The 13,984-nt window shown below is 47.2% G+C and overlaps 1 protein-coding gene across 1 annotated transcript in view; it reads left to right on the plus strand.

The window, feature by feature from the left end:
- The window catches only part of piezo2b (piezo-type mechanosensitive ion channel component 2b), a 181,959-nt gene that overhangs the window by 57,038 nt on the left and 110,937 nt on the right, over positions 1–13,984 (plus strand). The window contains exons 5-7 of the mRNA XM_072440697.1: positions 7,368–7,530; positions 10,359–10,641; positions 12,886–13,099. Of these exons, the coding sequence (XP_072296798.1) occupies positions 7,368–7,530; positions 10,359–10,641; positions 12,886–13,099 (660 nt within the window). The remainder of the gene's footprint in view (positions 1–7,367; positions 7,531–10,358; positions 10,642–12,885; positions 13,100–13,984) is intronic.

Consider the following 13,984-nt stretch of genomic DNA (forward strand, 5'->3'; position numbering starts at 1 on the left):
GCGAAGTTTAAAAGAGCGATTTTATGACCCGGGGATTAAGCAGTTAATCTTAAACTCTGCGGTTCAATATCGACGAGCGCGGGAAACGCCTTCGTCCGCGGGAACCGTTTTTAAACTTAGCGGGCGGAGTGTTCGCCCGCCGCGTCGCCGTTAGATACGCGGTCGACTCCGGGCGACGTACGGCCGGGAAAACGTGTCATGGCGGTACGGAAATGAGTGTTGTCCAGGTGTTCAAAGTGGAGTCACGATGCGGCGCGTTAGTCAGTCGCTCCACGGTCGACGGCGGTGAGTCACAGCTGCCCCGGGGCAAGCTGACGGAGGTGCGGCACCACAAAGCACTCACCACAAAGCACTCACCACAAAGCACTCACCACAAAGCATTCGCACACCAGAGTCGTACAGAGGCAAAACTAAAATACAACAAATAAAGTTGTAGAGGAAATTAAACTTGTGTCGAAAAAAAAACTTTTTTTTTTTTGGTCCTGGAGAGATGAATAGAAAGTTAGAATCAGAGTCAGAAAAAGGTTTATTTTTTTGTTAGTGAACAAAAACTGAAATTCATAAACTATCAACCTGCTTCGGCGACAAAGTGCAACATAAACATGTTGCAAAACGACAATAATAAAGCAAGATATAAATAAAAATAGGTTTGGATAGAAAAAAAGGTTAAGGTCGGACGAATCACTCAGCTAAAATACAGTTGCGATAAATATATTAAAAAATTATAGAATATCACAGTTTTTATGTTTATAATTTCACTTCCTGTTTGTAATTGATGACATCACACTAGGAAATGACCCAGTAAATACTGGGACAAAACTCATCTACTGTCATCATTTTTTGACAAATAAAAATATATGAGAGCGACTTTATTTTGTTGAATTAAAGTTTAGAGCGTCAAAAAAGTTGTTTCTTTTGGGTAAATTCTGCATAAACTTTGACTGGAATGTGATGTCACTTCCTGTCATTTTATGCTACAGATTCTTCAAAATTTTCTCCACAAATACCTGCCCGATTTGTGTAAAACTATAATATATATGTGACTGACCATGGCCAATCCAGTTACATGTCTACCCGGAGACATTTTGAGTTATTCACATATTCTGAAAGTGTGAATTCAAAGCTTTGAGGCTCAAGAACAAGATGTTTTGATTTACAGCTCTTTGCCTTTTTTGAATCGTAATCTTTCAATAAAAGTCGCGGCAGAAGCAGTAATATTCCTTTCAAACGCAGCCGTAAAACTGCCACCCTGATGTGATCTATGTGCGGACAAAGCATGCGAAACACAAGCGTCGATGGGCTTCACGACACATTGGGTGATACAGTATCGATATCGTGGGCTGCAGTATGACCAATGATGTCTCACTCATGTAGATCTGATAATATTTGAATAAGTTGTGGTCATTTGAATGTATACAACTCTCAAACCCATTCACTGAGAAAACGGCTTCCAAAGTTTCTCACCGGAATGAGCCCAGAGTCACAGGGGGGCTCATTTGCATCTCATTGAGATAAGCCCTCCCCCCTGTCACACTGACACCACCTCCCCCTACAGCTGTCACTGAAGACTCAAGAGGAGTGTTGTTATTGATGGTAACTGGACTTGAATCAGAATTAGAAGTTACTATATTAAAATGGAAATACTTTGATTACAAAAGGCCCTGAATAGAATCAAAGAATCAGAATGAGAATAGGGTTCATTGCATTTGTCGGTAAACATAATTCACAGGTGATTCAGTGCACCAACAATGGTGCACTGAATGATTCAACACAAACAACAAAAGATAAGATAAAATAGCCTTTAATGTTACAACGCAGTAGATACAGGGGGAAAGGACAGATAATTTATAGGAAGTTTAAAAAACACCCTCAATAGAAGAACTCTTATAAACAGATGCCAGGGCCAGGTATACGAACTGCAACATATGAGATAATAGACATCATAGGTACACCATCAGAGTCCAATTACGTCCGCAGCCTCTTTTGCACATTCGTCTTCTGTGCTGTGACTCTCGGCGCTGGGCATGTGATGTCTTTTGCCTCGTCAGCACAGAAAGGCCTGATTTTTTCATGCAGGTAGGTCTGCCTGTCAATGTTCAATCCAGGTGGGACCAGGACATGGAGATTGTCAACCGGAGGCAGAACAGCTGTAGTGCGTAGTAGCTGAAATTCCACTGGTTCTGCTCCACAGTGACTTTTCGCAAGCACCACACCTGGTCTCTTGGCATCAAAGCTGTAAGCAAATAAAAGGACATTTAAGAAATGGCTAACTATTTCACATGAAACACTCATTAACTATTTTTTTTTGTTTGAATATAAATACCTGAAGTGCTGATAGCTCTTGATCTTTGGAAGCCGTCTGAAGAAGGGACTCAGATGCTTCTGCCAGTCGAAGTTCTTGACGAACACTCTGCCATCTGCCGTTCCAACAAGCTGTGGGATATTGAGGTGACTCTCAGGAGAGCTGTTTTCCACTACCTGATGACAAGGGCGACAATGTAAAAAAAAATTAGAACAGAAGAAAAATATCTGCACAGAAGTTTTGCCAGGCTAATGTTTACACATTACAGTAGTCAAATAACATAAACTAACCTCAGCGATGTCTTCCAAAGTGTCAACCCTGGTCTTCATGTACGCTTGCTTGATAAGTCCAAAGCCACAATCAGGGGAGAATTTCGTGTGGCCAGCAATGAGGAAGTGGATGTCCATTGTGTGGTGAAGCTTGTGTCCAACACGCCAGGCAGCATACCACAACATGAAATTGTTTTTGTTTTGGCCACTGCAGTTGTCACAATGAAGATCCACGTATTTTTCTCCAACCCCGGAGTTGTTGAAGAAATGATGCATGTAGCTTATGACTTCATTGCTTCCCTTACTTGACGACATGCATTCGTCAATCAGGAAATTGACCTGCTTCTGCATCCCTTCACAGGAGACACCAAAAAGGCCACATTTTCGTGGAGTCAGGAAATACATTGGCCCCGGCTGCAGAGGGTTGGACGGAAAGTGTACCTGTAGTAGACAGAGAGAGAGAAAGGAGATTAGATTAATACACATGACATTTGATTAAGACGTATATGTCTCTATAATTGCTATTCTGCATTTGCACTATTAGTAGTACCTGCTGTGCAAAGTCGAAGCTGTAATGCATCCTGATGTCTTTGCTTGCTGGCGGTGAGGGTCCGAAAGACAGCACATTAGATTCTGTTGTCAGTCTGCAGGCAGCAATCAAAGTGTTGTAAAAAGTCCTCTCACTTTGCACAAGGGCAAGATGATGCACTTGCTTCTGGACAACTTCAGATTTTCTTTCATCTGGGACATTTGCACTTCGTATCAGCTGCTCGTTGTTGCTCTGACACTGCCAACAGAGATCTGTGCGTGGCCTGCAGCTTCTGATGTGTGGGAGAAGCTGTTTCCACAGTGATCTGAAGCTTGATGTACAAACTGCAGGCTCACCTAAAAAACAGATGTTGCTTATGGTTAATTATACTCTAATCATTAAAACATGAAAATCACCAAAATAATGTTTTACACTTACCAAGCTCCTTAGCAGACTTCATGTAGAGACGCCAAACTGAGGCCTTAGTCACATGGGTTGGGAGCAACTTCACATGCCAGTCCTTATGGCCAGGATGTCGACCAGGTAGCATTATGGAATGGACTTCTGCAAAGTTTTTGATAAACTCTACAACGGTGTGGATGACTTCATGGCTGATGAACCTGCGTGAACGTGGCTGTGGCTGTGCACGCTTCTTCCTCAACCGTGGTGTTGCTCCATTTTCATCATAGTGTTTAATTATGCGATAGGTTGTTCGCAAACTCCTCGGTGGCAGGGCTCCGGGGGTGGATGAGATCTGCCCTGAGTACCTAAAGTATCTGGATGTTGTAGGACTGTCTTGGTTGACACGTCTCTGCAACATCGCGTGGCGTTCGGGGACCGTGCCTCTGGACTGGCAGACCGGGGTGGTGGTCCCTCTGTTCAAGAAGGGAGGGTGTGTTCCAACTACAGAGGGATCACACTCCTCAGCCTCCCAGGTAAGGTCTATTCCAAGGTACTGGAGAGGAGAATCCGACCGATAGTCGAACCTCGGATTCAGGAGGAGCAGAGTGGTTTTCGTCCCGGTCGTGGAACACTGGACCAGCTCTATACCCTCCATCGGGTGCTCGAGGGTTCATGGGAGTTTGCCCAACCGGTCCACATGTGCTTTGTGGATCTGGAGAAGGCTTTCGACCGTGTCCCTCGGGGTGTCCTTTGGGGGGTGCTCCGGGAGTACGGGGTCCGGGGCCCTTTGCTCAGGGCTGTCCGGTCCCTGTATGACCGGAGCAGGAGCTGTGTTTGCATTGCCGGCAGTAAGTCAGACTTGTTCCCAGTGCATGTTGGACTCCGCCAGGGCTGCCCTTTGTCACCGGTTCTGTTCATAATTGTTATGGACAGAATTTCTAGGCGCAGTCAGGGGTCGGAGGGTGTCCGGTTTGGGGACCACAGGATCTCATCTCTGCTGTTTGCAGACGATGTTGTCCTGATGGCTCCATCAAACCCGGACCTGCAACATGCACTGGGACGGTTTGCAGCCGAGTGTGAAGCGGCTGGGATGAGAATCAGCACCTCCAAATCCGAGGCCATGGTTCTCGACCGGAAAAAGGTGGCTTGCCCTCTCCAGGTGGGTGGGGTGTCCTTGCCCCAAGTGGAGGAGTTCAAGTATCTCGGGGTCTTGTTCACGAGTGAGGGAAGGATGGAGCGTGAGATTGACAGGCGGATCGGTGCAGCGGCTGCAGTGATGCAGTCGCTGCATCGGACCGTTGTGGTGAAGAGGGAGCTGAGCCGAAAGGCAAAGCTCTCTATTTACCGGTCGGTCTACGTTCCTACCCTCACCTATGGTCATGAGCTTTGGGTAGTGACCGAAAGAACAAGATCGCGGATACAAGCGGTCGAAATGAGTTTCCTCCGCCGTGTGGCTGGGCGCTCCCTTAGAGATAGGGTGAGGAGCTCGGCCACACGGGGGGAGCTCGGAGTAGAGCCGCTGCTCCTCCACGTCGAGAGGAGCCAGCTGAGGTGGCTCGGGCATCTGTTCCGGATGCCTCCTGGGCGCCTCCCTCGGGAAGTGTTTCAGGCATGTCCCACCGGGAAGAGGCCCCGGGGAAGACCCAGGACACGCTGGAGAGACTATGTCTCTCGGCTGGCCTGGGAACGCCTCGGGATCCCCCCGGAGGAGTTAGAGGAAGTGTGTGGGGAGAAGGAAGTCTGGGAGTCCCTGCTCAGACTGCTGCCCCCGCGACCCGGCCCCGGATAAAGCGGCAGAAGATGGATGGATGGATGGTTTAATTATGTCAGTCAGGGTGTCTTTGCCAATTCTGAAAAGGGGGAAAAAAAGGATTAGGGTTGACAGTAATATGGGAATAACACGCTTCACGTGGCTAGCTAGCTTGTGATATCATGGCTCACCAGGTTTAGACCAAAACAGGCACTCACAACACAAACACGACCACAACAGCACACCAAAACATAACTTTCAAGCGTGTTTGTGATGCCATTTATTCTGCATTATTCACATTCTGACGTTTACGTCGTATTTAAGACTTAAAATGCGGAGGAGCAGGACACGGCCGGGGCTAGCGGCGCTACGTGGCTAGCTAGCTTGTGATGGCTCAACAAAACAGGCACTCACAACACAAACACGACCACAACAGCACACCAAAACATAACTTTCAAGCGTGTTTGTGATGCCATTTATTCTGCATTATTCACATTCTGACGTTTACGTCGTATTTAAGACTTAAAATGCGGAGGAGCGGGACACGGCCGGGGCTAGCGGCGCTACGTGGCTAGCTAGCTTGTGATGGCTCAACAAAACAGGCACTCACAACACAAACACGACCACAACAGCACACCAAAACATAACTTTCAAGCGTGTTTGTGATGCCATTTATTCTGCATTATTCACATTCTGACGTTTACGTCGTATTTAAGACTTAAAACGCGGAGGAGCGGGACACGGCCGGGGCTAGCGGCGCTACGTGGCTAGCTAGCTTGTGATGGCTCAACAAAACAGGCACTCACAACACAAACACGACCACAAAAGCACACTAAAACAGGCGTATTTAATATTAATCATTACTTACGCCATGAGGAACAGGAAAGTACTTCTGCAGACTTCCGTGCCTCCTATGAAAAAGCTTGTCCGGGCAAACTTGCGCTTCTTCTGGGGCTTTTTCGTGGACGTCGTCAGCTCAGAAGTGACGACAGAACGTCTGTTTGCTTCCATATGTCCGATAATCCTCATATCCTGCCACTCTCTTTCTGCTGCTAATGAGTCGCTCCGTAGCTTGTACATGAGTTCTGGAGTGAGTTTCCCGCTACACGATTTGCTTGAGAGTAGAGAATTTTCTTTTCTTCTTGAGTAACATTTGCAGTCAAAGTTACGGATCTTTTCCAACTCTTCGTTCTCTCCTGCAAAAGTAACCGTGGCTATAGCGTCTGTTATTTCACGCTCCAGCTCTTCGGCGTGACCGGGCGCTCCTTCCTCTGTCCAAAACCCATCTTCCTCCTCATCTAAGGTCAGCCGTAGACTAGGGATATTTTCCAGCTGGATGAAATCGCACTCTTCATCTGTGACCTCATCTTCAGATTCAGAACTTAGATAGTCATCTGGATAAGCGGACTTTTCGCAGAAATAATCCAAAAGCGTGGAGCTGTAACAACCTCTGTTAAGCTCCGAAGCGATAGCAGAAGGATCCATTTTTCAACTGATGTTACACAGCGTGTGTTGCGTGTCCCTGTGTTGCTGCTTATCAAGTAGCCATGCGGCTGGCGGCTCAGCCCATTGGCTGACTACAATAGCGCAGCTGTTCATATGGAAATGCGGTCACACCCACTCTGCATGTCCAGAGAGCGCCCGAAAACACCACATTTTAAACGGCTTTATTTATGCTTTTAATGCTGCAAATACTGTTATCTGATACATCGAATGGCTGGTCCATATCTTCAACTTTCACATAATGCAAAAAAACGAAAATCACAAATTTGGGGAAAAAAAAGTAAAATGCTGTTTTTCTCAGTTTCACCGAGGCCGACATGGTCCGACAATTGCCGTGGCGAGTCACATATGTACAAATGGTATAAATACTCCAAATAAAGTCAAAATTAGAAAATCATAAAACCTGTCTTACTAATAAGATAAAATAACTTATACTAAATGAGTTATCACTAAGTGTCACTACAGTTTATAATGCTGTTGTGTCATTCTCAAAAATAATAAATACCTAAAAAGAATTGTTTGAGAAAGTTGTTTCCCGTTCTTTGTTCTTTACAACGTGTTTAACTTTTGAATTTGTCTTTATTTGTTCTACGTTCTTCTGTCCTCCCGCAGTGTGATCGGGGCGGACGCGGGAAACGGCATGCGCGTCTTCATCCCGGACATTGGCATGTTCGTGGCGGGTCTGGGCATCTGGCTCCTGTGTCGCAGCCTGATGCAGAATAGACCCCCGGAGGACATGGGACAGTACAACGCCGACTTTGAGCCGGAGGAGCAGGTGAGGACACAACTGAGGCTGTTTAAAACTACTGTTGAATCCATTTATAACTTAGAACAATGTGAACAACTAAAGAACATAATGTGAACTAAAGAACTTAGAATAATGTAAAAAACGAAAGAACTTAGAATAATGTAAAAAAAAAAACTAATGAACTTGGAATAACGTCCCGGTCCCGTGATCACATCACTCCCGTTCTCCGCTCTCTCCATTGGCTCCCCATCAAGCAGCGCATAAACTTTAAAATACTCCTCCTCACCTTCAAAGCTCTTCACCACCTTGCCCCCCCCTACCTGTCTGACCTCCTCATTCCCCACCGCCCCTCCCGAGCTCTCCGATCCTCCTCCTCTCTCACCCTGACTGCACCAACATCCCAACTCAAAACTTTTGGCGACAGAGCATTCTCCCGAACAGCACCCCGACTCTGGAACTCCCTCCCCCAACCTGTCCGCCACTCTCCCTCACTCACAACATTCAAATCCCGCCTAAAAACATACCTCTTCACCCAAGCCTATGACCTCCCCTACCCCTAGCCTCCTCTACCCCATTGCCTACACTTCTACCCCCTGTTACATCCCCATCTTTTTCTCTCTACTTCTTCTGTCTTGTTCATTTTATCTGTATATTAATGTGTATTGTACGTGTTGTCCCCCCTGTCTGTAAATACCCCCCCCTTTTTTATTATGTTCAGCGTCTTTGGGTCACTGAAAAGCGCTATATAAATAAAAGTTATTATTATTATTATTATATTATTATTATTATTATTAATGTAAAAAAAAACCTAAAGAACTTAGATTAATGTAAAAAAACTAATGAACTTGAAATAATGTAAAAAAAAACTAAAGAACTTAGAATAATGTAAAAAACTAATGAACATAGAATAATGTAAAAAAACTAATGAACTTGGAATAGTGTAAAAAAAAAACTAAAGAACTTAGAATAATGTAAAAAAACTAAAGAACTTAGAATAATGTAAAAAAACTAATGAACTTGGAATAATGTAAAAAAAAACTAAAGAACTTAAAATAAAGTAAAAAACAAGAAATTAGAATAATGTAAAAAACAAAAGAACTTAGAATAATGTAAAAATAAATAAATAATGAACTTAGAATAATGTTTAAAAAAAATAAAGAACTTAGAATAACTTGGACTTTGGCTGGAATAAATGTCCCTAGTGTGATGTCACTTCCTGTCCTCCACATTTTTCAACGTTTTCTTCACAAACACCTGCTCGATTGGTGTAAAACTATCATGATACGTACAACAGGTATAAACACACTAAATAAAGTCAAGATTAAACCGCTCACACTTCCCTCAGATGGATTCTCGCGGTCGTGGAGAGTTCTGTGTCGACGGCTTTGGACCGAGCCCCTTTTCCCATTGGCTCGTCTCCTCTGTCTTTACGACGCCGTGTTAATTCAATCAGCTTCAGTTTGTGCAGATCGCCCTGGCGCAGATGGCTCCGCTCTCCATCGCTGAGGGAAAAAAAAGCACAAATCCGTCTATAGGTGGATTATAACCGCTACGCTGTCCGATATAAATGTTTTACCGCGTTCAGATGAGATATTAAACCAACAGCGAGTGGGTTTTCTCATACAGAAAGCCATAAAACAATTGAGAGCTGTTATGTTTTCACTCCGATGGCCAAATACAGTGAGTGAGGAGCGGCGGCTGCCAGAAAAGCTCCATTTAAATCTGAACTGAGGCCAAAATCCTGACGGCCATCGCTCACAAACGTTCACACTGCTCAGATCGGTGGATTGCACAGGGTTTAGGTCGACGAAAATACTGTAAAATGCTCAAATGTAATAGAAACAATAATGATAATCAATACAAAAAGTGGATATATATTGAAATTGTAAAAATATTATGTTTTCGTTTCATATCTAATAAAAAAAACAGAGCCAGAAAACAATGTAAAAACACACATTTAGACTCAAAAACAACATGATCTATTATATGAATAAAATGAAAATGTCATTGTAATTTTGACATTATAATTACATTTATCTTTGTTAAGAAAAATACAATTAAAAAGCTTATTTGTAAACGTTCTATTGCTGAAAATGCTCACTTCAAGGTCAGACGACTCATTGAACTAAAATGCAGTTAAATAAATATATTTAGAATTTTGCAGAATCACAGAATAGGAAAATGTTTAGGTTCATAATTTTCAATTTGACAAATAAAAATATATGAGAGCGACTTTATTTTGTTGAATTAATGTTTAGAGAGTCAAAAAAAGTTGTTTCTTTGTTTAAATTCTATATAAACTTTGACCGTAATAAGTGTCCTTAGTGTGATGTCACTTCCTGTCATTTACTACAAACTTTTCAACAATTTCTCCACGAATACGCAATTGGTGTAAAACTATAATTCACAGGTACAAACAGGTATAAATACACCAAATAAAGTCAAAATTATAAAATTGTAAAAGCCCGCCATGGTCCCTTTAAACTGCTTTACTCTTCAGTGCACCAACACCAGGTCCTGCTGCTGTTAAATCGCGGGTAAAAAGACCTTTGGGCAGTTTTTAAGTCCATAAACCAGGACGCGACTCGTTTCATCACATTCACGTTGCCCAGGCGCTTAGTTTATTTATTTTTCATTGTTCATTCCCACTACTGAACACAGAGGGCGCACCAACAAGTGTGTTTTCCAAATATAGACATTTTTAAAGTTAGAACATGTGAAATTCTTATCTCAAATCATGTTTAAAGCCAAGTAAATCCACCAGAATGTATAATATGTCCACTTAATGCGGTCAAACGAGAAATAACGAGGCTAATGTGTTGAAATGAGTTCTAAATCCATCCTTTTATCTACAGGAGGAGGAGGAGAAGCTGAGCCTGGGCGACGACGACAACATTTTGCTGGACGATTTCGAGGCCGGTTACGAGGCCGAGGAGGACGAGGAGGACGAGGAGGACGAGGAGCTGTTCGACGAGGAGGAGGAGGAGGGCGAGGAGGAGGAAGAGGAGGTGAAGGAGAGCGCCAAGATGAGAGTGCTGCGCATCGTGGCTGACGTGGCCTCCAGAGTGAAGGACATCATCGGAAACCTGATCACCACCGCCGGGAAAGTGGTGGTCACGATCCTGCTGGGCATGACAGGTGAGAGCGCCAGGGCCAAGGGGGGCGGGGAAGTGACGCGACGCATGGGGAAGTGACGTAACACACAGGGAAGTGACGCAACGCACAGGGAAGTGACGTAACACACAGGGAAGTGACGCAACGCACAGGGAAGTGACGCAACGCACAGGGAAGTGACGCAACGCACAGGGAAGTGACGCAACGCACTGGGAAGTGACGCAACGCACTGGGAAGTGACGTAACGCACAGGGAAGTGACGCAACGCACAGGGAAGTGACGCAACGCACAGGGAAGTGACGTAACGCACAGGGAAGTGACGCAACGCACAGGGAAGTGACGTGACGCACAGGGAAGTGACGCGACGCACAGGGAAGTGACGCGACGCACAGGGAAGTGACGCGACGCACAGGGAAGTGACGCGACGCACAGGGAAGTGACGCGACGCACAGGGAAGTGACGCAACGCACAGGGAAGTGACGCAACGCACTGGGAAGTGACGTAACGCACAGGGAAGTGACGCAACGCACAGGGAAGTGACGTAACACACAGGGAAGTGACGCAACGCACAGGGAAGTGACGCAACGCACAGGGAAGTGACGCAACGCACAGGGAAGTGACGCGACGCACAGGGAAGTGACGCAACGCACTGGGAAGTGACGCGACGCACAGGGAAGTGACGCGACGCACAGGGAAGTGACGCAACGCACAGGGAAGTGACGCGACGCACAGGGAAGTGACGCAATGCACAGGGAAGTGACGCGACGCACAGGGAAGTGACGCAACGTACGGGGAAGTGACGCAACGCATGGGGAAGTGACACAACCCACAGGGAAGTGAGGCACAGGGAAGTGACGCGACGCACGGGGAAGTGACGCAACGCACGGGGAAGTGACGCACAGGGAAGTGACGCGACGCACGGGGAAGTGACGCAACGCACGGGGAAGTGACGCAACGCACGGGGAAGTGACGCACAGGGAAGTGACGCGACGCACAGGGAAGTGACGCAACGTACGGGGAAGTGACGCAACGCACGGGGAAGTGACGCAACGCACGGGGAAGTGACACAACCCACAGGGAAGTGACGCGACGCATGGGGAAGTGACACAACCCACAGGGAAGTGACGCGACGCACGGGGAAGTGACACAACCCACAGGGAAGTGACGAACGCACGGGGAAGTGACGCACAGGGAAGTGACGCGACACACGGGGAAGTGACGCAACGTACGGGTAAGTGACGCAACGTACGGGGAAGTGACGCAACGCACGGGGAAGTGACGCAACGCACAGGGAAGTGACGCAACGCACGGGGAAGTGACACAACCCACAGGGAAGTGACGCGACGCATGGGGAAGTGACACAACCCACAGGGAAGTGACGCGACGCACGGGGAAGTGACACAACCCACAGGGAAGTGACGAACGCACGGGGAAGTGACGCACAGGGAAGTGACGCGACACACGGGGATGTGACGCAACGTACGGGTAAGTGACGCAACGCACAGGGAAGTGACGCGACGCACGGGGAAGTGACACAACCCACAGGGAAGTGACGCGACGCACGGGGAAGTTACACAACCCACAGGGAAGTGACGCGACGCACGGGGAAGTGACACAACCCACAGGGAAGTGACGAACGCACGGGGAAGTGACACAACCCACGGGGAAGTGACGAACGCACGGGGAAGTGACACAACCCACGGGGAAGTGACGAACGCACGGGGAAGTGACGCAAAGCCAACCTAAAAGACAGTTTACACAAGACTACGTCTCCTTCACGTCAGCCAGGAAGTGACATCACACTAGGGACACAAATGTATTAATTGTGACATTAGATGAGTTTTTGCCCAGTGTTTGCTGGGTATTTTCCTAGTGTGATTTCATCAATTACAACCAGGAAGTGAAATTATAAACTTCAAAAATGTGTCTGTGATCACATTTTTACAAAATTCATAAAATATATTGATCATAACTGCGTTTTAGTTCAATGAGTCGTCCGACCTGCAGGGGGTGCATGAAAATACACAACAGGTCTTAAAATGGGTGAAAAAGTAGCGTTTTCGATTAACTGTAACGTAACCGCGACAGACCACGCCCTTCACTCGGATACAGACGCAAACACGTGCCCTGCCAATTCATGTTTTAAAGACTTTTACGCAACACCGATTTTTGATGCGTTTGGTTTTCGTGGTGTAAAGCGTTTGCGGCGCTGTTGACGCGCCGGCGACATGTTTAAAGAAGGCGTGAGTGACCGTGCCGTCCTTCCAGGCATGATGCTGCCCTCGCTGACCTCGGCCGTGTACTTCCTGATCTTCCTCTTCCTGTGCACGTGGTGGTCGCTGTGCCGGACGTTCGACACGCTCCTCTTCAGCTGCATGTGCGTGCTCATGGCCATCTTCAGCGCCGGACACATCGTCGTGCTCTACCTCTACCAGTTCCAGTTCTTCCAGGAGGCCATCCCGGCAGGAGACAACTACACCAAGTAAGGGTCCGGCAACGCAGGCTCCTCCCCCCCCACCCCCCTCCCCCTTCGCGTGACGTGACGGCGCTCGCGTTGAGGGTTTCGGCGAGTTAACGTCACGATATACGACGATTGTGTTACGATACTGTGTCCATATTTTTTTGACCAATGTGAGGAAAGAATGTTTGTATTTGTTTGGCCCAGACACAGTTCTTCCTCCATCAGTCGTTTTACCAGAGCATCATGTCACTGTAAGTGCCACAGTGGCTCTTTCTCTCTTGGACATAATGATTTTGTCTTTCCCCTCTCCTCCCCCTCCTCTTCCTTCTGTTGTTCTATCGTCCTTGGTGTTGCAGAGTTAATCGATCAAACAGTTTCTCATTTTAAGCTCCATGTCCAGGCGTTTTACCGCTATGTATAGTCCTGGCCCTCCCTCTGCTCCCTCACTCCCTCCCTCTGCTCCCTCCCTCCCTCTGCTCCCTCCCTCCCTCTGCTCCCTCCCTCGCTCCCTCTGCTCCCTCCCTCTGCTCCCTCCCTCTGCTCCCTCCCTCCCCCCCTCTACTCCCTCCCTCTGCTCCCGCCCTCTGCTCCCTCCCTCTGCTCCCTCCCTCCCTCCCTCTGCTCCCTCCTTCCCTCTGCTCCCTCCCTCTGCTCCCTCTGCTCCCTCCCTCTGCTCCCTCCCTCCCTCTGCTCCCTCCCTCCCCCCTCTACTCCCTCCCTCTGCTCCCTCTGCTCCCTCCCTCTCTCTGCTCCCTCCCTCTGCTCCCTCCCTCTGCTCCCTCCCTCTGCTCCCTCCCTCTGCTCCCTCCCTCTGCTCCCTCCCTCTGCTCCCTCCCTCTGCTATATAGATAGAATAAATAGATAGGTGGATATATAATGGGCGGGGCCGTCTCTTTTAAAACACTC

This window comes from Eucyclogobius newberryi, unplaced genomic scaffold, assembly GCF_026437365.1.
Source record: "Eucyclogobius newberryi isolate DKJ021-1_F unplaced genomic scaffold, fEucNew1.0.hap1 SCAF_12, whole genome shotgun sequence".
Lineage (NCBI taxonomy): Eukaryota > Metazoa > Chordata > Actinopteri > Gobiiformes > Gobiidae > Eucyclogobius > Eucyclogobius newberryi.